This window comes from Melanotaenia boesemani, chromosome 20 (assembly GCF_017639745.1).
Source record: "Melanotaenia boesemani isolate fMelBoe1 chromosome 20, fMelBoe1.pri, whole genome shotgun sequence".
Taxonomy (NCBI): Eukaryota; Metazoa; Chordata; class Actinopteri; order Atheriniformes; family Melanotaeniidae; genus Melanotaenia; species Melanotaenia boesemani.
In genome coordinates this window covers 22,282,201-22,304,123 of record NC_055701.1, presented here as the reverse complement: position 1 = coordinate 22,304,123, position 21,923 = coordinate 22,282,201, and the positions used below count along the sequence as shown (strand labels likewise).

Genomic DNA, 21,923 nt, shown 5'->3' with positions numbered 1-21,923 from the left:
TCAAAGCACAGTTGTGAATGGACGGTGGCTGTCAGTGGTCAAAATTCTCTAGCTCATGTGGCCTCAGGGATGACTGCACCACAGGTAACTACTTCAACATTGTGTAATTGTACTGTCTTCTTCTATGGTCCTTGTAAGGCGTTACTTATCCCAAACAGTGCTCTAGCTCTTATCAAACAAAGCTGGTACTGCAATTTTAAAGCTCAGAGGGTTCTTACGTCACACATGAAGTTGTTTGTCTGTTAAGAGACACCATAGTAAAATGGTTGCACAAATATGGCAGCTGCCATGTATGTGGACCCACAACAAGTAGTTATAAATAGCTCATACTAAAAGAATAAAAACATTTATTGAATAAAGTGATTAGTTATCATTAGAAACATAGTTTTTAATGACTATTTGTTACACACTGCACCTTTAAGATCATGAGTTAATTGTTCAGTTATCTTTAGATCACAAAGCCCATTTTCACATAACAAGTTAATTTTTCTCTCTATCTAGACAAAAAGGCCTTTTTTTCTCCTGATAACCAACTACTGTAACTGTTTATCATGAGTTTTGTTTTTCTAATAACATGAGGTGATCAAGATGGGCTGGAAAATAAGAAATTAGCACCAATTTAATTGACAACTGTTGCACATGGTCAGAATCCTCAACAGGAAGTTATTCTGTTTACTTCCTGGCTATGTTTTTTTATAGTCTGCCAAAGAAAGACTTCTTTGTTTTATCTTAGTTTTTAAAGATCAAAAAGTTAGATTGAGAAACAATCCTTGTTATCTTAAGATAATGAGATATTTAACTTGCTATCTCAAAATAATGACACATTAAAAAACACAATCTCAAGCATGCCAGCTCTGGGCAGATGAGAAAAAATAACGTGTTACTTGTAGATAATATTTTCTATAATTTCTTTAACCACAAAACTCTCAGCAACTGCTGTAGAACCTCCATTTTAAGTTATAAATATTGGCTCAATCCTGCGATTTGCTTGTGGAGTCCTTGCGAGTGATGATCTTGTAGACGCTCTCTCTGAAGCTGCTGTCAGAGGTCAGCCTTCGGGCAGTCGCTCGCAGCTCCTCCATGTCGTCGTCGTCGTCGTTGGCTACAGCAAACGACCTGGAGTGTTTTACTACACAGAGACAATAACTACATTTACATGGACAATTATTTCACGTATCTGACTGAAATCGATCTGATCAGAGATTCCAGCTGACAGCTTACATGGACGCAGGATAAAAACTGATCCGATGATGATGGAAAAACTGAATACAGATATAATAATTTTGAAATGCACATTGTGAACTAATTCAGATGAAGAAAATGATGAAGAAAAAGATTTTATCAAACTTAAATATCTGCACAAACAACTCGTTTAGAGCCTTATGATAGTTGAGATGCTAAATAATCCTTCCAATAAATAAATCAAAATGAGTTTATACATGGTTATTTTTTCCTGTTGATCAGATCATGGAAAGGTTAAAACCATCCATCTTGATAGGATTGAATATTCATTCCTATAAAGGCAGATTAGAGAAGCTAAGGTGTTTACATGACGCATTTTTATTCCAACTGGACATTCGATTGGATCAAAAGTGTTCATGTAAAGCAGATCGGACAACTGTGAACTAAGTTCTTAAAAGAGTCATCACCTGGAAATTGCACTTTTTCAAGTTAAAACACGTGTATTGGTGTTGGAGCAAAGTGTTAACTTCCCTGAAAACCTTTCTTTTGAAGACGGTCGAGTTTTTCTGTCTGGGCCCTTTGTTCACAGCAGATTGCCAACAAGGGTAAACTCTCAATCAGGTGACTTTAATTTGCTCCTGTGATTTTGTCATCATAGGAGGCTATTTGAATAGGGCAGCCCCCGTGGAATGATGTAATATATAAAGTCATGCTTTACTGCTGACGCAGCTAACGCTAACACTAATGCTTTTTATTTTTTTTAACTTGTCCTGTCCAGCATCATAGCAAGCAAAATGATAATCTGGTGCTGTATCGTGCTGAACAAATTTGCTCTGCCAAGGGGAGGCCTATGGGTAAGGCTCCTCTTGATAATGTGATTAATTTATTTATTTATTTACTTTGAATCACGGAATCTATGTAATCTTGCTGGACCTGACCGGAGGGGACAGAAAAAGATGGAAAATAACAAAAACAGCAAAAGGGAAAGAAGAAAAGAGACAAAAAGATCACAGACAGAAGGAAAACGACCCTTCAATCAACACCATCACCAGACAACAAACAACAAACTGTTACACCTGTACATGAACACACCAGAAAATTTCCTACAACTTTTACAAAGGCAGAAACACACACAGAAAAAAACTAGCAACCAGATACTAACTCACAGGAAAAATAATAAAAAAAAAAAAAAAAGATCACTTAGTATTAAAACCCACTGGACAACTCAGTGACTGTGTCAGCATGCAGAGCATGAGAAACAAGGAGTGATCAGTGATGAAGAGTGATGAGTGAGATCGTGCAAATGCGACCACGCCTCCACGGAGGCCAGAGGCAGACCAGAGCCAGAGGCCCGGGCCCCCAGCAGCAGACCCAGAGCACCAACCCAAGCCACCCCACCACGAAGATGACTCCAGCACCACCCGAAGGGCAGCAGAGGAGAGCCCCAGCAAGAGCCCCCCACAGTCCCGGGGCACAGGTCCCAGTGGGCCAAGATCAGCAGCCGCCGGCCCCGCCAGGGACCGGCTACCCAGGGCAGTCCAAGCGAAGGGCCCAGGGCCCCAGGAGCCCAGAGGCGGCAGCCCCACCCCCCCAAAGGCAGAGGGCCCGCAACATGCCTAGGAGGACCAGGCCCCCCCAGACAGCCACCCGGTGCAGGCCAGCACACACCCCGATGTTCCAGCCGCACACCCCGGGAACCAGGGTGCCCCCTCCCCCCACTCCCCACCTGCACCCTATATAACCCCACACTCACACCCTCCCCCACGCCGCACCCACAATCACTCACGACCACACAGTCACGCCACACACAACCCACCCACCATGCCCCGTGGGGGACACCCCAGGCGGACCAGAGAACAGCAAGCCCCAAGCACCCCCCCCTTGACCCAACACCCACAGAGCCAGCAGCCCATCAGCGCAGCCACCCCGGGACCCGGCCCCTGGGCAACCACCTCCCCCCAGCCTGCCCCCGGTCACACACAGGGGGAACAGGGGTGTGAGAGGTCCCCAATACCCTCTCCCTCCCCGCTCCTGACGTGGTGTGTGTTGTGTGCAATTAAAATTGAGGGGCAGTGACCGCAATGAGCCGGGAGCCGGGCCACCTAAGTGGCCCCGCCCGACATGCACCGCATGCCATGCCCCCCAGGTGTTGTTTGTGTGTTGTGTTTCTTGTGTTTTGGTGTCTTGGTGCAATTAAAACTGAGAGGCGAGTCGCCACGGGGTGCATCCAAGGAGACCACTGAATGGTCTCCTCCATTCCACTCCGCATGGCTCCACGCCTCCCAACTCCCTACGTGTGTGTGTGTGTGTGTGTGTGTGAGACAGAGAGAGCAGGAAGTAAGAGGGGTCCGGGGATGTACGTCCAGAGGGAAGCAAACTTCCCCCTGGATGATGAGCCTCTAGTGGCATTAGGCACCCCTGCTCCCCAGGAGGCCCCCCAGGGCAAGACAGGCAAGACAGGCCAGGAGAGGCCGCCCTCCACGACCGGGCCACTCAGGGACCACAGCCAGTGAGCCGCCACTAATGAGCTAACACTAGTGAGCTAACACTAATGCTAACGCTAATGGGACGAGCCCAAAAGTTTAACCCCCTGCAATGTAGAATAGAATAGAATAGAATAGAAATACTTTATTAATCCCTTTGGAGAGTCCTCAGGGAAATTTGGGTTCTTGTTGTCTTCTTGAGAATCTTGTGATTCTCCACTTCTCCTGTGATTTCATGATCTTGCGGTGGACTGCACTCGTGGGCGCTCCATACCTGACACGTTCCCGGTATAAAATACCGCACCACGCAGGTTGGAACAAAACCATGGCTCAGTTGTAACGTGACACACACGCACCTGGCACTGGGCCAGCCCCCCTTCCGACTCTGGCGTCTCTGTGGCCAATCAGCGTGCATTTCATCAACATTAGTCAAAAACTTGCATGAACTCTCGCGAGACAAAGTTGTGGTGTGAGCAAAAGGTCAGAATAAGCTCTATGTTAGATTTGTTTTGCTGTTGTTGTTTGTTTGTTTTTGTTTTTTTTTAAGTTTTCAAAAAAATATTTGAAGACACTTAGAGGACAGTGGATACATGAAAAAACCAGGTGACGACCCCTTTAAGACTCCCAACATTTTTAAATTGTTTTACTCATTCATCAGGAAAAAAAAGGAAGAAAAGAACCTGAATCTTGATGTGATTTCATTGTAAAGTTTTGCAGTTTTGGTCACTGGTAGTGATTCATCTACAGCTGCAATAATTAAAATCCTGTTTCTAATGCTAAAATTAATAACAAAGTTGCAGCAAATAGAGAAACCAGAATTGATACAACTACATAATTTTTCATGTTAGATATTTATGCAACTGAACCTACTTAGATTAACTTTTTTCACAATATAATCCACCATTTACAGCAAAAATAGAGACGCAATAAAAGGTAAATGTTTTGAGTAATGTGGGGGAAATGGGAAATATGAATACTTTATAACAAAAAAAACAGATCAGAGTTAAAATATGCTTCCAATATGTGATCATCTCTATTTTTAAACCAGCAAAAAAAAAAACATTTTTAAGACATTTTTTGCTTCTTAGCTTTGCTGAAAATCAACATTTTTTTATGTGCTTGTAAAGCTCTAAACATGCAGTTTGTGCCCCTGTCCAATAATGCTTTTCTAACATTTAGATCTAATCGTGTACATTAATTCTGAACCAAACTGTGTACTTTTAACTCTTGCACCTGATCATTTGTTGGTGAATCCGGTAAAAATTAAATAAACATGAGTGGGACAGGAGTAGCAAAAAGCAAAATTCTGTTAAAAACATGCAGAAATGCATCTTGTGCACGGATGCCCAGAGGCTTGGGTCTTCTTCCATCCCATCCTTTCTCTTTTTAAAAGAAAGGAAGAGATCATTTTTGACCATATAGTCAAAGGAATCCTCTAAAGAGTCAGGGGGTGGACATCATCACAACATTCAAAATATGAAAACAGAGAATGTGAATTCCTTCTTTCAAACATGTAACTTTGAACTGAAACCGAAATTGAAACAGAATCAGAACTAAATCATTTTTGAGTATATATTTAGACATTAAACATTGCATGGTAATAAAAGTAAAAGATTTAAATAAAAACTGTTATCTTGTTATAAAACTTATGCTGGATTGGGTGTTGTAATTATCAGCATGCAATGCACAGACTTACACCAGTGGTGTCTAGAGGCTCTCCTTTGGATTCTGCAGCTTTTGATTCTTCGTGCAGCAGCTTTGTGAAGATACACAGCGTTCTTCATTATTGCAGGAAGCTTTGCCTCAATCTCTGCTGCGCAGATGCACTCCTCAAAGAACTCTGGACAAACACACACACGAACTGATGATACATGTGAATGTTTTGATGGTCATAAATTGTCATGTAAAATCCCTAACAGTTGCAGATCCATCCATAAACTGTGAGAAAACTATTTTATTTATGAAGTAGGAAAATAATTTATTCTAATCAAGATGTCTGAATATATATATATGAAGGATATTTTCCACTTCCTTTATAAAGGATGCAGGACAAGCACAAAAGCCCACAAGTGGTAATATTTCCAAGCGACTTTACAGAAAAACAAACCCAAAGTTGTTTGAAACAAGCAGACTTGGCAACAATGCCGGTTAGCTTTAATTTACCTCCATAACAGAAACAGATTCTAACCAACTGATGTAAAGTGGTTTACAAAGCCTTGACAAAGTTACATCATTTTACATCATTTCAAAATTTGCAATGTTATTTATTGGGAATAAAACCATCTTAAATTAGTGTTTAAATTTTTTGCCTAGGTGATGTTTTTTTCAATTCTTTATTCTATTTCCATTCATCTGTTTATCGTAAATGACTTTCAAAAGCAGCCATGGAAACCCAACTACTGTTAATAGATGGAGATTTTAAAGGGATCTTCAACCTTTATCTGGAGCAAAAAAAATAAATGAAAAAAAACAACTGGATGAGAGAGAATTTTCTACATTTAAATGAAGACAAAACGGAGATTATTCTGTCGAGTAGCAAAGAGAAGATATAAGTACATTTGCTATTTACCTTCCAAGAAGGTCAGCACTAACATCTGCTGTGGTCTTTTAAAATCACTGACCAAGTAGATCTGAACACATCACAGAATAGCTTTTAAAACCCTGCTGATAGTTTACAAATCACAGAATACATCTGTCATCTGTTCGGAGAATATAAACCTAGCAGAGCTCTTAGATCCAAAGACTCAGGTCAGCAAGTCCAGACCAGAGTCCAGACTAAACATACAGCAAGTGGAATAAACTGCCAGTGGGGAATAAACTTTCACCAAATGTGGATAGTTTAAAATCCAGGTTAAAAAAAAAAATCATTTTTCTCTCATGCAGCTATGAGTTTTGCCCAGTATCTTTTAATCTATCTAGATGGTTTATTGCTTTTAATCGTTTTAATTTAGTTATTTTATATGATTTTATTATTTACATACAGTTTTGTTTATGTCTTAATATGATTTTATTTCTTTTTATATTAGTTTATATTATTTGTAATGCTTCTTCTGCACACCTCTGTAATGCTTTTAATGTTTTAAAACACATGTCTTGTACATGAAATGTGCCACAGAAATAAACATGCCTTGCCTTTCCTGGTTCTGACAGGCTAGAAACAACAGAACTCACAAATCAGGTTCTCTTACACTTCAGCACATGGTCAGCAGTTCAACAGGTGGTATTAGCAAATGTGCTTACTCCTCAGCTGCGTGACATCCCCCTTCATCTTCTCATCTCGCTCTTTGGTTCGTTCCAGTGAATTCAGGCCTTTCTCCAGGTCCTGCAGAGCCTCTTCTGCCTGCTTCAACCTCTGCTCCAGCTCCACCCGAGACTCAATCTCCGCCTGTAACACAGACAGGAAAACTCGAACAGGATAATTGCCAACTGAGGTTTGTTTCAGTCCAAAATATCCCTATGGACCTGAGCTAATGGGATGCATAGGAGTGTAACTTTTCTAATTAAGCCTTGGTTCTCATTTTAATCAGATGTATTTGTGTGGACAAAATGCATTAAAAGGAAATTTCCAATGCAAGTAAAACACATTTTTTAAAAATCTGTCAGCAGATTCATGCAGCAACCTTCAATAAGGTGTCTTGTTGTGTAACTGCAGCCTGGAATCAGCTGAGTCATGCTGTGTTACCTTGAGCTCAGCCTCAGTCTGCTGCTTGTCCACTGTGAGCTGAGAGAGCGACTGCTGCAGCGTCTGAGCCTGAGATGAGTAGTACTCCCTCTCCTGCTGCAGGTCTTTAGCCCGCTGCTCATTCTCCCAGAGCCTGAACCAAAACAATGCAGTTAAACATTAAATACAGAGCACACCTAAAAACACTCTGCATACTCTTACCCAAATTTTGCATTTTACAACAACTCTTTTAGAGCTTTGAAGCATTAACATTAGACAGTTTTAGTGCAGAAAAAAATGGGAATTTTCTTAAAAATTGTTAGTACAACAGAGGATCCTGTCACCTTTGTTTCAGGCTTGAGTTTCAGTGATTGGTGTCATGCTTCATTTTTTAGCTTCACAGGACACATTTGTCAAATTTCAGAATTCAAATGTCATAATTGTACAAACAAACAAACAAACAAACAAATAAATAAATAAATAAATAAATAAATAAAAACAAAAGATGGGAGATGTTTGAAAATGCACAAAAAAATCTTAATCTGTCATTTGTTAAATTTGAGCAAAGGAAATTATTTTAGTGTCTTCACTTAAGTGTTTCAATGTTTTCAGAAACATCAATAAATTTAAAATTTCACTCCAGCAACAAACTCAAAAAAATCATGAAAGAAGCAAAGAACGACAGGAAAGTTACTGATTATATAAGTAACAGAGTTCTGGACTGGTGAGGGTGTCACAATTGGGTATCAAAGGTATATTCACCAAAAGGTTTAGTCTTTTAAAACAACAATAAGATCATGGTTCACCACTTTGAACCTAATTCAGTCAGAATAGACAGTTTGGTTTAAAAATACAAACAAACTAAAGACAAAGCTCTTTAGTTTCTACTGCTCATAATATTATGTGGCGCCACTATATTGATCACACCAGTGATCAATATGGTGGCATGGATATCATGATCAAAATCCTTCCAAGCCATGTGGCCTTAGAATTGTTACTCAGCATAGTCAGATGCTGCATCCAGAGATATATCAGAAATCTCAGACGATAAGAAAGATAGTGGACATGTGTTCAGTGGTTAGATGAGTCCATGTTTGAGCTGCTGAAGAAGACTTTTGGTTTTACAAAGCAAAAAAAGGAAAACTGTCCAGGCTGTTATAAAGCAAGTAGTGTTATAAACACCAGCTCATCAGTGTCCAGCATATAGGTAAAGATAATTTGGCGATGTCTTCTTCCAGAAGGTTTGTTGTTATGTCAGCAGAACAAAGCCTGACTTTGTTTTGTATGCCATTAATGGACAAATTGTGTGTGTTTGAGTCATCTGCCTGCAGTCTCTTGAAAAAGTATCCAGCATCATAAGGTGATAAATCAGACTAAAACAAATAGAGAAGATAAAATCTTGTACTGAGCAAGAATAGATTCATATGAAAAACAGCAATAGCTAGTATCCTCACTTCACAAATTATTAATTTAAATTTAAGATTTGTTTGTTTCCCAAATGCAACAAAGATATTGAAATGATTTCCATTGTATTTATATCTGTTAATTAAAAGGTTTTTTTGTTGCATTTAAGAAAACTTTCCAACATGTGTAGAAGAAAGCTTTATAAATATTTTTTATATGCTTTTTGTTTAAGTGTCAGATTGAACAGACAACAGGATCATTTCAAAATTAAGTATTCAAAAAAATCTAAAAGAAAATAATAAAACAAAACTTCTTTATGATAAATTCTACCAAATAATTGCTGTTTAAAAATATATTAGTTTTTTTTTTTATCTTTGTCAATATCTTGATTATTTTGTATATTCAATGCTGTAAGATATCAGATTATATAGTAAATGTTGATGCAAAGTCTGAGTTTCAGCTACACAATTTACTTTATTCATTTACGGAATTTTAGGGATTTTTTTTTTTTGTTCTTTGTAAACATAATGTCAATAAAATAAACTAATTTAACCGAATCTAAGACACAGATAGAGTTGCTTATTAAAACCCATTTTAGTGGTAGGTGTTTCATGCATATTGTCTCACAGTGCAGGTGAGGATCAACATGATTTTGTTTTTCTTGTGGGAGTTTTGTCTGGTTATTTTGCAGGTTGTCCATATGATGCAGCCTCAGGGTAACTGAGAGGAAGAGAGAGCTCATGGAAACCCACTGTTATGGACTGCATGTTTCAGCACTCGTAACTGAACATTAGTGCTTCAAAGTCAATAACAGCAGCCTGTAATATCCCACTTAATGCACCTAATCAATGTACTGGTTGTTTTGGAATCAATACACATTTTCCACTAGTTGTTACATCCTCTGTACCATTAGCATGGAAGTTTACACTATAGGCTATAATCTAATACACAGTTGCTTATATAATCTAAAATACAGTGTGATTACGTGAACCTGTGTTGTCTTTGATTTTTTGCTTCAAAGTTTTTAATCACATAGTTATATCTTTATAGAAGACAGGCACAAAACAGGATTCCTCATATTGTAAAAATGCTTAACTTGTATTTAAACATGTGATTTTTCTTACTTTAACAAAATACCTTCATAGCTTCTGAAATTATGTAAGAGTAAAAGAACTGTTGGATTGTTAATCCTTGTCTGAGTTTAGTGGGGATACTGGTTTTTCTCTCAGGACTCACTTCTCATCAGCCTGCTCCTTCTCCTTCAGCAGGATCTTCATTTGCTCCTCAATGTGTCGCAAATCCTGCAGCAGTTCTTGATCTTCAAGCTCTTCTCCATCCTCAGATTTCTTGTAGCTCAGCTCAGAATTCTCCTCCACTACCTCCACCTTCTTGTCATCCTGCTCCTTCACTCCCAGCTGCTCCAGTCTTCGCTGTTTCTCTTGGGAGAGCTCCTGAAGCAGCAGGAACAGGATTGATCAGATTACATTTAGTTATTTAGATTTTAAAAGCTCATGGGAGAATTTTATAACAATATGTTTGCAACTCACAAATAAACAAATTGCCTCTAAATGGAGGAAATTCCACTTTGTTATAATCCTCCCTTGTTGTACATGTGTGGGTTGACAAAAACCACTATCTAGGTACAACATCAAGTCCAGAAAGAGGTCAAAATGAGTCCAATAATAATGGCAAAACAGCATCTTTGGTAAATTCTCAGTATGTGCATGCTCTTTAAGAAAAACACCGCACAAAAAAAGTTATAATAGGAAAAACACCAAAAAAGAAACCTGTCAGTGGGATTGTAGCACTATGGCAATTTTGTAAACCTTCTGGATGTCCTTCATCACTTTAGGGAAATTTATTTATTTTGCAAATAAATGTGACAAAAGTTTAACTGAAAGCAGCATCATGATTTGGAACTTAGAGCCTGCATACCTCGTCATCATTCAGAAAATGATTGAAAAAAATTATTACAGAAAATCCTTCAATAGAATACCAGTTAGCTTGAAGCTTAAGACAGATGGAGTGATGCAACAAGATAATAAACCAGATAATACGAGTAAATCAACAACTGCAGTCATTTAAAAAAGAAGAAAGTTCCAGTTTTTGAATGGCAAAGTCAGAGTTTTGATCTCCAAGCTTAATATGAAAAAATTCTGGAAGTATTAATAAACTGGAATCCATCCATCCATCCATCCATCCATCCATCCATCCATCCATCCATACATGTTTAATGCAAGGTTAAGGGGAGCCTATACAAACTGCTGTCAGACGAGAGGCAGGGTACACCATGGACATTTTGTCAGTCTATCATCAGGCAATAAACTGAAATGTTTATGTAGATAGGTCTAAACTTCATCCATGTGCAAATCTCAATACCTATAGCAGGGATCTCAAACTTTGGTTAATAGGTCATTGTTCAGATCCTAACAACAAGCTGTTGGATCCATTTCATTTCAGTCAGGTGTGTGAGCAGGGAACCATCTAAACCTGTCAGACAGTGGCACTTGAGGACCAAAGTTTAAGATTTCTGAGCAACAGGAAAAAATCTGGTAAAGGTTGTTGCTACCAGAGGAGGCTCTTTAAGTTATTAGATTCATGCATATTTTCTAGTAAAGACTGTAAATGACTATTCAGTGTATTAATTTAGTAAGGGGTAACTTAAATTATGTTAATTCCTTGACATTGTAATCTTCTGTAGTCTTGTTGTCAAGAGTTATATAAGTGGATCAATGCCATCCTCAGTTATATTTCCTTTCAAATAGGAAATCTCATCCAGAAATGGTAAATGGTTGCCCTTATAAAACACTCTTTTAGCGTTGTTTAGGTTCAACAAAACACCAAACAATGTGTGTCTCATTCTCCCATTCACTAAATACTAAACTAGCTCTTCTTATTTCATATATGCAGCCCTTTTTGTCTCTACAATCACATTAATGAGCATATCAGGGAAACTTTATGGATTAGTATCTTGCCCTGGTACCCTTTCACTGGGGAGAAGCTTGGGATCTAACTACCAACCTTCCAGTGGAGAAGACTACTCTACCCTGAAAGCCAGAGTTTTTTTCTGATTATAATGTAATTCCTGTCCATGAGGAGCTTCATTAATGACAAGCTTTTAATAAATTAGCAGAAGCCTGTTTATATCAGCAGCTGACATATGACCATCCACACACACACACACACACACACACACAAGAAGGGGTTTGCACAAAACTGATGCAGAGTTAACAAAAGTCTGTGGTTGGAAACGTTGAATACCTCGATAGACTTCTGAAGTGTAACTGTCAAGCAGCTCAGCTCTTCTTTTTCCTGCTCGACATTTTTCAGGGACTGAGATGTGCCGTCCAGGTCTCTGCCATCAAATCACAACAAAAAACAAAGCTTAAACTCACAGCAGCAATATTAGCACTGGTGGGTACCAATAGAACATAGATGAGTTTTTACAGTTTGATGTGCTCCTGCTCTGCTTTCAGCTCCAGCACCACCTCTTCAAATTTCATTTTCTCCTCCTCCAGGACTTGGTTCAGCCGCTCCAACTCCTGCAGACAGTTATTATTTTAGTGTTAATTTTTTACAATAAAAAACCTAGAGTCTCACCTCTCTCTGTGCCCTTTGATGTGTAAGTTCCTCTGTCTCTTCCATTAGCTTATCTGAAGAAAAATGAACACATTTAATTAAACCTGCCCCTGTTTATTATCTTTCATAAAACTAATTTATTCAGGTGACCTTTCTTTTGTTTACCGAGGTATTCTTGCTTCTCTTTGGCCAGCTGCAGTCCCTGAGCCTCCAGACTCTCAATCATAGCCTCCCCAAGCTGAGCGTTTTTCCACGTACTATTGGTTAGATGCAGTCATTTGAGTAAACTCTGGGATTTTTAAAACATTAAGACTTTCCAAACAGGTTTAAAATGTATAGCTACAGAAAGGAGCCTGTTTTTTTAAAGAAATTCCTCTGCACTAAAAGATTTATCTTACATATGTTTAGTTCTGTTAGAAGAGCAGCATGAGATATATATATAAAAAAAATACTCACACTTTCCCTGAGTCCTGGAGCATTTCCATCCATTGGAGCTGCTCTTTCACAGACTCAGCAGCCAGTACTATGGTACCCTGGGGGATGGACGTACCGTAATTTACAACAGCATCATGTCAGTAATGGTTCAGCTGGTAAAACACACATTGGGTTTCTATCTTTGGGCTCCTGAGATGATAAACACTGATAGTTGTGCATCCCATTTGCTGTCTGATTTGTATGAGGTTCTTCAAGAAGTTTTATCTGTGATTTAAGAGGTTTCCTCAGCTCTAACTGACTAGATGGTCTGCAGCATTCATTTAAGGTTACCTGTGAATCTGTACTCCTCTGACAATCACTGGAATCAAGCTCATAGATGACCTAACCCTGAAAGGGATTGCACGATTAGGCTAAATACACACATCTTTGTGGTTATAAGATACAAAATGAGCTAATTTCTTCTTAAAACCTTTTGCCATTTTTCATCAATTTTGTGAGTTTTCTGCCTGTCCAAGTAGTTTTACCCCAACACTGTTTAAGGGAATATTTTGTACTAATGTCTTTCATATTAGATTTGGTCTCCACCAGCCGTCATATTATCAGTTTTGCTCACCTGCAAATTTCTAGTAATGTTTGTTTACTGTTTGGTATAGAGCAACTCACTCTTGAAGGTTTTTTACTGCATCAATAACTGTCCAAATCTGCTTTTTCAGGTGGTAACTAAACACAAATGCAAAGCAAAAAAAGTGCAAAGCTAAAGCATAAAACTCTGTATAGTCAGACATAAAACATACTGAGAAAAGATGGGTCTTTAGTTGTGACAAAACACCCAGAAAAGCCCCAGATCTAATACCCAGAGGAAAACTGTTTCATAGACTGGGACCCAGGACTGCAAACAGTTCCCTCGAGTTCTCAGTTGAGAGCAAGGACCCTTTAACAGATCTTGATCAGAAGACCACAGAGGTCTGAGAGTAGCATGAGAAGTTAATAGTTTACAAATGTATCTTGGCACCAGACTGTTGAGGGCTTTATAGGTGAAAAGGAAGATTTTGAACTGGATCCTGAATTTGACTGGATGCTAGTGTAGTGACATGACAATGGTGTTATAGGGTCTTAAGGAGAAGTCTTAAGAAGTCTTAAGACTTCTAATTATTAATTTTGTCTCAACAGTCGGGTGAAGTGGCAACATTTCAGAGGTCTCCAGCCTTCACGGATGAGTAAAATTGAATATCATCCACATAAAGATAGAACAGGATATATGGGGAGAACAAAACAGGGCCAAGAACGGATCCCTGAGGAACCCCACAAAAATCTGGCAGGTATTTTTACAGCCATGCCAGACTTCTCCTTGCCTATTATATTAGAATGTAGCAGAGAAAACTTTACATAGGGGGGGGGGGGACATGCTCTTACAGAGAAATCTTCCAGGTTAACCACAATGGCAAAGGGCATCCCCATGGCCTCATTCGCTGACACCACACATCCTCCCAGAGGAATGACTCCCTAAGAAATGGAAAATAATAATTAAATCCAAGAAGTTAAGATCAGCTTAATTCTCTACAAAACATCTTAACAACAATATAATGGAAAACTATCACAAATCTGGTTTATTTCTTCCTTAATACAGCATTTTGCCAAAAAAGGTATAAATATTCATTTCAGCAGCTCACCTTGGGATGGATGTTGAAGTACCTGTTGGTCTCAAAGTTTCTCTTCTCGCTCTCTGCATAGTAGAGCAAGAAGCTGTCTTTGATGATGAAGAATCTTTGTACCGAGGAAGACAATAAAAGCAGCAATGAGTGGACCTTGTGTTTATGACATATCACTGCAACTTTACTTGGTGCATCATGTGAATGAGGATATTGTCACAGGTCAGCTCAAAGTGGAGGTCCTTGTTTATAAAGATTATGTTTTGGCAAGATTTCCCTAATAAATGAGTACATAATATTCAAAAAGTCTATAACAAGAAGTAGGTGCTGCATCTTCTTCTTTTGCATCACTGAAAAGTTAAGTTAATTTGAAAACTACTTTTAAGATATGAAATAACATTAAAGAAGGCATTTAAATTATTCTTTTTTTAACAAGCAATTAATATTTCTGTTGATGTTTGAAGGATTTTTGCTTGTTAAAGAATCTGTTAAAGGTTTTCCTGTAAGAGGTTAGTAGTTATGAGATTCTTGGACTGTTTTACATGCTCTTCTCATTTCAGATCTGTCCACGTCATCTTCATCTTGAGCTTTTCCGGTTGTCCATCATGTGTTTTAAGTTGTGTGTGGAATGATTTTTCTGCTGAAGGAGTCCTCCTGTTTTTGGTATCATCTTCTATGTAGAAAGTTTATTGTTTTCTCCCTAATGTGTTGATTCCATCCATCCCTCTACCTAGCTATCTAAACCTGCTGTGCATTTTCCCTGCAACCATCATTTATTTTATGAGCATCAGTTTTTGAAGCGTTAGGCAGCTGCTCACAGAAGGTCATGGCCACTGTGGCAGTGCCAGAAATTATTTACTCATCATGCTGAGACAAATGCTCTATTCAAGGTGACACAGACACTGATGCATTAATTAGTGCTTTTCCTCTGTGGTATGTAGTAGCACCGTAACACCACATATTTGGCCCTGATTGATCAAATGACGAGAGAAATGGCTGATTTAAGTCACAAGATTTCTACATTTAAAAGGTATAATATAACTACAGATATTTCAGATTTGCATAGTCATGAATTTAAGCTTTTTAAACTCTTGGTGTATACTTATAATTCTATCGCAGCTTTTTTTTTGTCTATGAATGAATGAATGAACAAATTTATTTCGAACAAAAAATAAAAATATAAAATAAAAATATGTTTCAAAACAAGAGAAAACAATTCTTTAGAAAACCAAAACACATTGCTTGTACAAATCAAAATGTTAACAGGTTCGAAAAAGGAGTGGGAAGAAGTATACACTTTTTGTTACTCCCACCCCTTCCTAGTCATCTTTTGTTGTGACGTTATATGTTTACATATTACCAATATTCTTATCAATATAACTTTTACTATGCATCCACTTTTATTGACATATAACACATAAAATAATTTCTCTTCCATATATATTTGTATACACACATACATATTCAGACTACCAGTTTATCACATAATAATATATCACCTCATATATAATACAGTATAGCTATGTTTTCTTAATTGAATATTATTTAACTTACTGAGTTATTTTCCTTTCATTCCTTTCATTTACTTTAGTCTGTTTATTTCTTTCTGCTTTTAGCCTGAAACGAAAATACATTTTTAAATTTCTTGTATTTAGTTTTATTTTATTCATTATTCAAATAGTACTTGTTTAGGATTTTAGAATTGTACAATTTAGTTTTTTTCTCTTTAAACATCACTACTTTCTTTAATTGTTTGTGTGTTTATTTGATTTTGGCCACTTTATATTTAAGGCTTTGTGCTTGGAAGTGGGTTGGAGCTAGGGTAGATTAGAGTGGGGGAGTTGATAACTATTATTTTTTATTATTTTTCATTCTTCTTTTATTGCTTTGCTGCAGCCCCCTGCAATCCTGCATCAGAACAAATGAGTTTATACAATAAATGGATGGATGATAACATTGATGTTTATAGCTGTAGCTCTAGATATGAGTACATAAAAGGTCATCTCAAGGTTTGTACATAAATCCAAGCAAGCAGCTAATCAGTGAACATTAAACACACAGTAACTCACAATTATAATGACTTAAAATGAAAAGATATTTGTGATATTATCAAGGATATGTGATAAGAGATGTTTTCTGTGAGAGATGTAAAGAAATTTAAGTAGTTTCCGCTCTGAGAAAAGTAGAGAAATAGTTTTTGAAGTTGTTAGTGCAAAATGAAAAATCAGTATTTTAACAGTGTTTTAAAATAATGTAATTGTAATTTGCTTATTAATTAATGAAGTAGTTTTCATTTATTTTCATTTTTAAATGTATTGCACAAAATATTAACATTTTAGTTGAGTCTTTGATACCTATTGGGAAAACATAACTTCACAATTTTCAAAATAATTTTGAAGTAAATAATAAAATAAACAAAAACTTGCCATTAGAAGAAAATACTTTTTAAAGACGACAGAAGAACAGATTTTTTTCTAACTTTAACCTTCTGTTTAGGTCCATCAGAAAGCTGTTTAGATGCTCAAAGGTAGAATATATACAGAATTTATACTTTTAAGTAAGATAAAAAACTGACTAAAGACAGATGTCACACTCATCTCACCTGCGGGACCACTTGGCTGATGGCCGTCCAAAGGGCCTCTTCCACAGCACTCCATGCAGCTGCACTTTGGTGCTGATGTCCAGCCCTTCACCGTCCGGCTGCTCCATGGACGACCAGGGTGACAATAGTGAGTTTCTGGATGAAGATGAAAACATCCTCACTGGGTTCCCTTGCCCTGGGATGCAGGGCCAGTTAAAAAAAATATATCAATAGAATTAAAAAAATAAACCACAACCCAGTAAGTCAATTACAATTAGCCCAACATCAGCCAATACACACTCATATACACACACACAGAGGTGCTGCAGGCACCAACAGCTTCAGGCAGAAACAGTAGCAAACAAATCCCAATAACTCAGCAGGGTGGAATGATGCAGCTGCCAATATGTTCATCAGCTGGAGGACTGATGGAACTGATGAACAAGGATGAAAGCAGGATGGCAGAGAGAGGGAGAGAGGGAGGAAGCGAAGCTTTAGGAATGAATAGCTAAATCTGAAGCCGGTCGATATATTTCAGCCAGTAAAAGCCGTTATTCAGATTACAGCACTCTCAACAAACAGCAGACTCCAGCTCTTGGCAGGTATGAACACTCTGGTATCTCCCTCCCTCCCTCCCTCCATTCATCCATCTGTCCATCCATCCTTCCTTCTTTCACTCCCTTCATCTCTTACTTCTACAGTAAATTAGGGGGACATCTGTGGAATAGGCGTGGCTAAAAAACTTTCTAGTAAAGAGGATGGGGAGTGAGAGAAGCTAACATGCAGCTTTAGTGTCACGGGGATCAGATTAATTTACAGCACATGTGTCAGAGTGGATGGACAGCAGATTACAAAAATAACGGCTCAGCTTCAACAGCCAAAATGGGAAAATCCTGAGCCTGAAGGGCTTTTCGAGTTTAAATGCACCAAACAACCCTGACAGGGTATTTCCCTCCCCCCACGTTTAATTCAAAAGACCACAATGTGTTCAAAAGACGTAGATCATGACGATTACAACCCCAACTGGAGAGGCTTTGTAAAATGTAAATGAAAACAGAATGATTTACAAATCTCATAAACCCACATGACATTTCCACTGCAACATAAATAACACCAGACTTTGAAACTGAGACAATTTATCGTTTCATGAAAAATATTAGCTTGTTTTGAATTTTATAGCTTCAACACGTCTCAAAAAAGTTGGAATAGGGGCATCAAAAGGCTAGAAAAGTAAATGGTGCAAATAAAAAGCAACTTGAGGAGCATTTGACAGCCAATTAGTTTAATTGGTAACAGGTCAGCTACATGACTGAGAATAAAAAGAGCATTTCAGAGAAGTAGAGCCTCTCAGTAAAGAAAGATACACATTCACCAACCAGCAAAAACCTTTGTCTAAAAAGGAAAAGAAAAAAAAACAAACAAAAAACTCAACAATTACAAAAAATTTGCAAAGACTTTGAATATCCCACCATCTACATTTTGTGTCATCAAAAGATTCTGATAATCTGGAGGAATCACTGTGCACACGGGACAAGGCCAAAAGAAAACTGAACTTTGGGCATGAGCTCAGGAACACTTCCAGAAATCAGTCTGTGAGTACAGATCACTGTGTAATCCACAAATTAAAGCTTTATCATGCAAGGAAGAAGCCATGTGTGAACATGATACAGAAAAGCTGCTGTCCTCTCATTTAAAATGGTCTGAGGCAAAAAACGGAAAGATGTTACGTGGTCAGACGAATCAAAAATGTAAAATTTATTTTGGAAACTATAGACCCGCAAACTAAAGAGGAGAGGAAGCTATCTAGCTTGTTATCAGCATACAATTCTAAAAGCCTATATCTATGATGGTATAGAGTTCCATGTGTAAGCAGCTTACACATCTGTGAAGCTCCATCAAAGCTGAAAAGCACATAGAGGTTATAGAGCAACATCTGCTCCCATCCAGATGTCTCTTTCAGGGAAGGCCTTGCAGATTTCAGTAAGACAATGCTAAACCACATACTGCATCCATCACAACAGCATGGCTTCATAGGAGAAGTCTGGGTGCTGAACTGGCCTGCCTGCAGTCCAGATCTTTTACAAGTAAAAAACATTTGGAGCATCATGAAACCAAAAACCTGGCAACAAAGCTCCAGGACTGTTGAGCAGCTAGAATCCTGCATCAGACTAGAATGGTCTCTCCTAAAACTCCAGCAACTGGTCTCCTCACTTCCCAGATATTTACAGATAGTTGTTTAAAGAAGAGGGGAAGCTATACTGGGAACAAAGTATGGGTTTATGAGCTTTACAAATCATTGCATTCTGTTGTATATACATTTTTGAACAGTGCTCAGTGTGTTTTAGAATGGGGTTTTTGTAGTTCAGGTTTCTACTATGGCATTAAACATGCTCACATAATTAAAATATGCCCAAACATCCACAAATTAAAAAAACTTTAATTTAGTCGTGTTAAAACACATTGCTTTACAATTAATATTCACAATCATGAGTATGGAAATAAGGCAGACTTATTCTGGAATCATCTAAATAAAGCAACTTAAAAATATTACAACAATCTTCTGATCCCAGTCCGCCTCAATACATGACTTTTCTGTTACCACGAACAAGGATGCATCAGCTCCACGTGCTCAAAATGCACCGTTTACAGGAATTCTTTTTACATGTAAAGATTTTCAGTGAGGACCATGAACATTGGTTTGTGTGAAAAGAAACGCAAATTTCATTCTTGAAGTTTAAGATATTTAGACTAAAGTTTTTATCATGTCTTTAGGTCCTTTTAATTATTAAGGGCAGGTACTTTCAGCTAACTAATGTCCTGTATGACCACATTTCATTACTAAGAGTAAACATGGCACAGATGTTCAAAAACATACATCACTCCTGTCACATTTTGAACTTGACGGCCTTTTTGTTTGATACACACCTGTTGATGTCAATGCTGGGGCTGCAACAGGTGGTCACACCCAGCTACACACAACAGTGACTTTTCATTATATATATATATGTATATATACATAATGTTATATCTTAAGTTATAACAGTTTATTAACAAAATGAAAAATCAAACCATCTCACTATATTAGTTTTTCATTTTGGTACCCGTCTCACCCTTTGACACCATAAAAACCACCAGGAGCTGAAATATGATTTAGATTAATAAATTAAAAAAAACAAACTCATTTTTGTTCTTTTTTTTAATTTAAATTGCACTGCCTGGATATGTCAACATAATTTTCAGCAGGAAACTTGTAAAACCAGCAGGACCGGTTGCCTCCGAGGTCCAGAGTTGTTGATTCCTGCAGTAGAAGCTATGAACATGCTGATTAAAAAAAAAACTTCAGTTGAGTTCAAATTATTATGGAGAGGCTGGCTTTTTTTTAAGTCTTAATAAAAAAAAAAAAAATAATAAAATTAAAAGCTTTTTCTGCTCTAAACAGATTGTTGCACAGGTAGGCATGAATACTTCCTTAGATGTAGCTCTTCAAAAGAAAAGCACCATAAATGTGATCAGTCTCATGACCCAATGTGATTATTTCTAATAAACAATGAAGGGCAGGTTCCTGTTAAGCTTAGAGTTTATGGTGGCAAACTAAAAATGTTTATATAACTGACAAAATTATAAGAATAAACTCGCATCACAATTGTCCATTTAAAATCTCTGCAACTCTGATGCAACATTATTTAAAAAAGATAAATTGCACATAATGAGGCTGCGATAAACCTCCAGTTGTGAAGCATCACCTTCACGGTTTCCCTTTTTAAAACACACAGCTTCTCAAGAGCAGTCGTACATAGAAATCTAAATCTTCATGATGGGTTTCCCATCATAAGAGCTGGAGTTGATAAGCTGTTTGATAAAAATGACATTTATCAGAATTTAGTGTCAAGTCAGTGCTGAAATGTTTACATCTAAAAATGCAAGATAGGAAACAAAAGAACAAAAATGACATCACGACACCTGTGGAAGGAAGTTGTTCTGTACATTTTACATACACATGTACATACAAATACAAACATGAGTGCTGCTGAGAGCAGGAACAGTGATACAGTAACACTCATGACAACCGCAACGTCCTGACAAGAGCGTGCCGCCTGCTTCCATTTCAGCTCCTTTTTGCTTTAGTGGTGCTGGATAAGAGGGGAAAGTGGGTCAGAGGTGTATTCAAGGACATTTGACAGATTTTAAAATATTCTACGTGCTGTAGTGCCACCAACGAAGTGATTTCACTCCAATTTAATCTTTTTTAATGATTATTGCTTTATGTAAGTGAATCAAAACTAAAACTGCTCAAAATTCACCTTGAACTCTGACAATCTGTTCTCCTGAGGCAATGGTCCCACAAGGTTTTCACCCAGTTTATGCCCCCATTATAGGGCAATTTTTTTCATTCATTCAGAACTGCGAGAAAAAAAACCATCCACCTCTTAATCTGAACAATCACAGTTATATACAGATTTTTCTAGCAGGCTGTATTGATTAATTTACAAGAACAGAAAGAATTGAATACACAAACCAAAAAGTGACCATGTTTTGATGCAACCCAGATGGTTGTGTCTTGTCCTTACGCAGGGCTCAGGATTTAGATGGCTGGACTGTGACTGCCAAGTGGTTTTTACAGGAAGCACATACCAGTATCTGCTAAAGCCAGGCTTGTCTACCATGCCACAAAGCAGCTTTTCACAAATGATTTCCCCCCCCCCAACAGTACAGGATCAACTTTACCAACATCATGACAACCCAAAACAAAAAACTGTTACAAACACGTGGTTGGTTAATCCGCCTGATCAGGGTTGTCTGAGAACGAGGTCTCTGCTGTTGAAACTGGTCCTCACGGCACCGTCCTCTTCAGGTACCAGTTTCACAGTCGCTTCTATGGCACTTAAAAGATCAGTTCAAGTCTATTTGTATTGACGAAAAGATTTACACTCTGTACAGTTATTTTTTAA

The 21,923-nt window shown here is 37.9% G+C and overlaps 1 protein-coding gene across 1 annotated transcript; it reads right to left on the bottom strand.

Annotated features, from left to right (window-relative positions):
* Positions 1–155: 155 nt before the first annotated feature.
* Positions 156–17,150, bottom strand: plekhd1 (pleckstrin homology domain containing, family D (with coiled-coil domains) member 1). Its single transcript, XM_041971500.1, has 13 exons — positions 16,996–17,150; positions 14,415–14,508; positions 14,158–14,247; positions 12,766–12,842; positions 12,475–12,566; positions 12,331–12,383; positions 12,178–12,272; positions 11,992–12,085; positions 9,967–10,181; positions 7,348–7,480; positions 6,906–7,050; positions 5,362–5,505; positions 156–1,129 (listed from the first exon to the last, which is right to left on the bottom strand). Exons 1-13 carry the CDS (start codon positions 17,148–17,150, stop codon positions 972–974), a joined length of 1,545 nt encoding a protein of 514 aa, XP_041827434.1. The 3' UTR covers positions 156–971.
* Between the last annotated feature and the right edge of the window lie 4,773 nt (positions 17,151–21,923).

Bases quoted from the DNA above. Each gene is read 5' to 3' on its own strand.
- plekhd1 (XM_041971500.1), bottom strand. From the start codon at position 17,150: ATGTTTTCATCTTCATCCAGAAACTCACTATTGTCACCCTGGTCGTCC. The intron at 12,384-12,474 runs GTAAACAAAAGA...ATTTTTCTTCAG, and splicing joins AGAGAAGCAAGAATACCTCG to ATAAGCTAATGGAAGAGACA. The intron at 1,130-5,361 runs GTAAGTCTGTGC...GTCTCTGTGTAG, and splicing joins AGCCTCTAGACACCACTGGT to TAAAACACTCCAGGTCGTTT.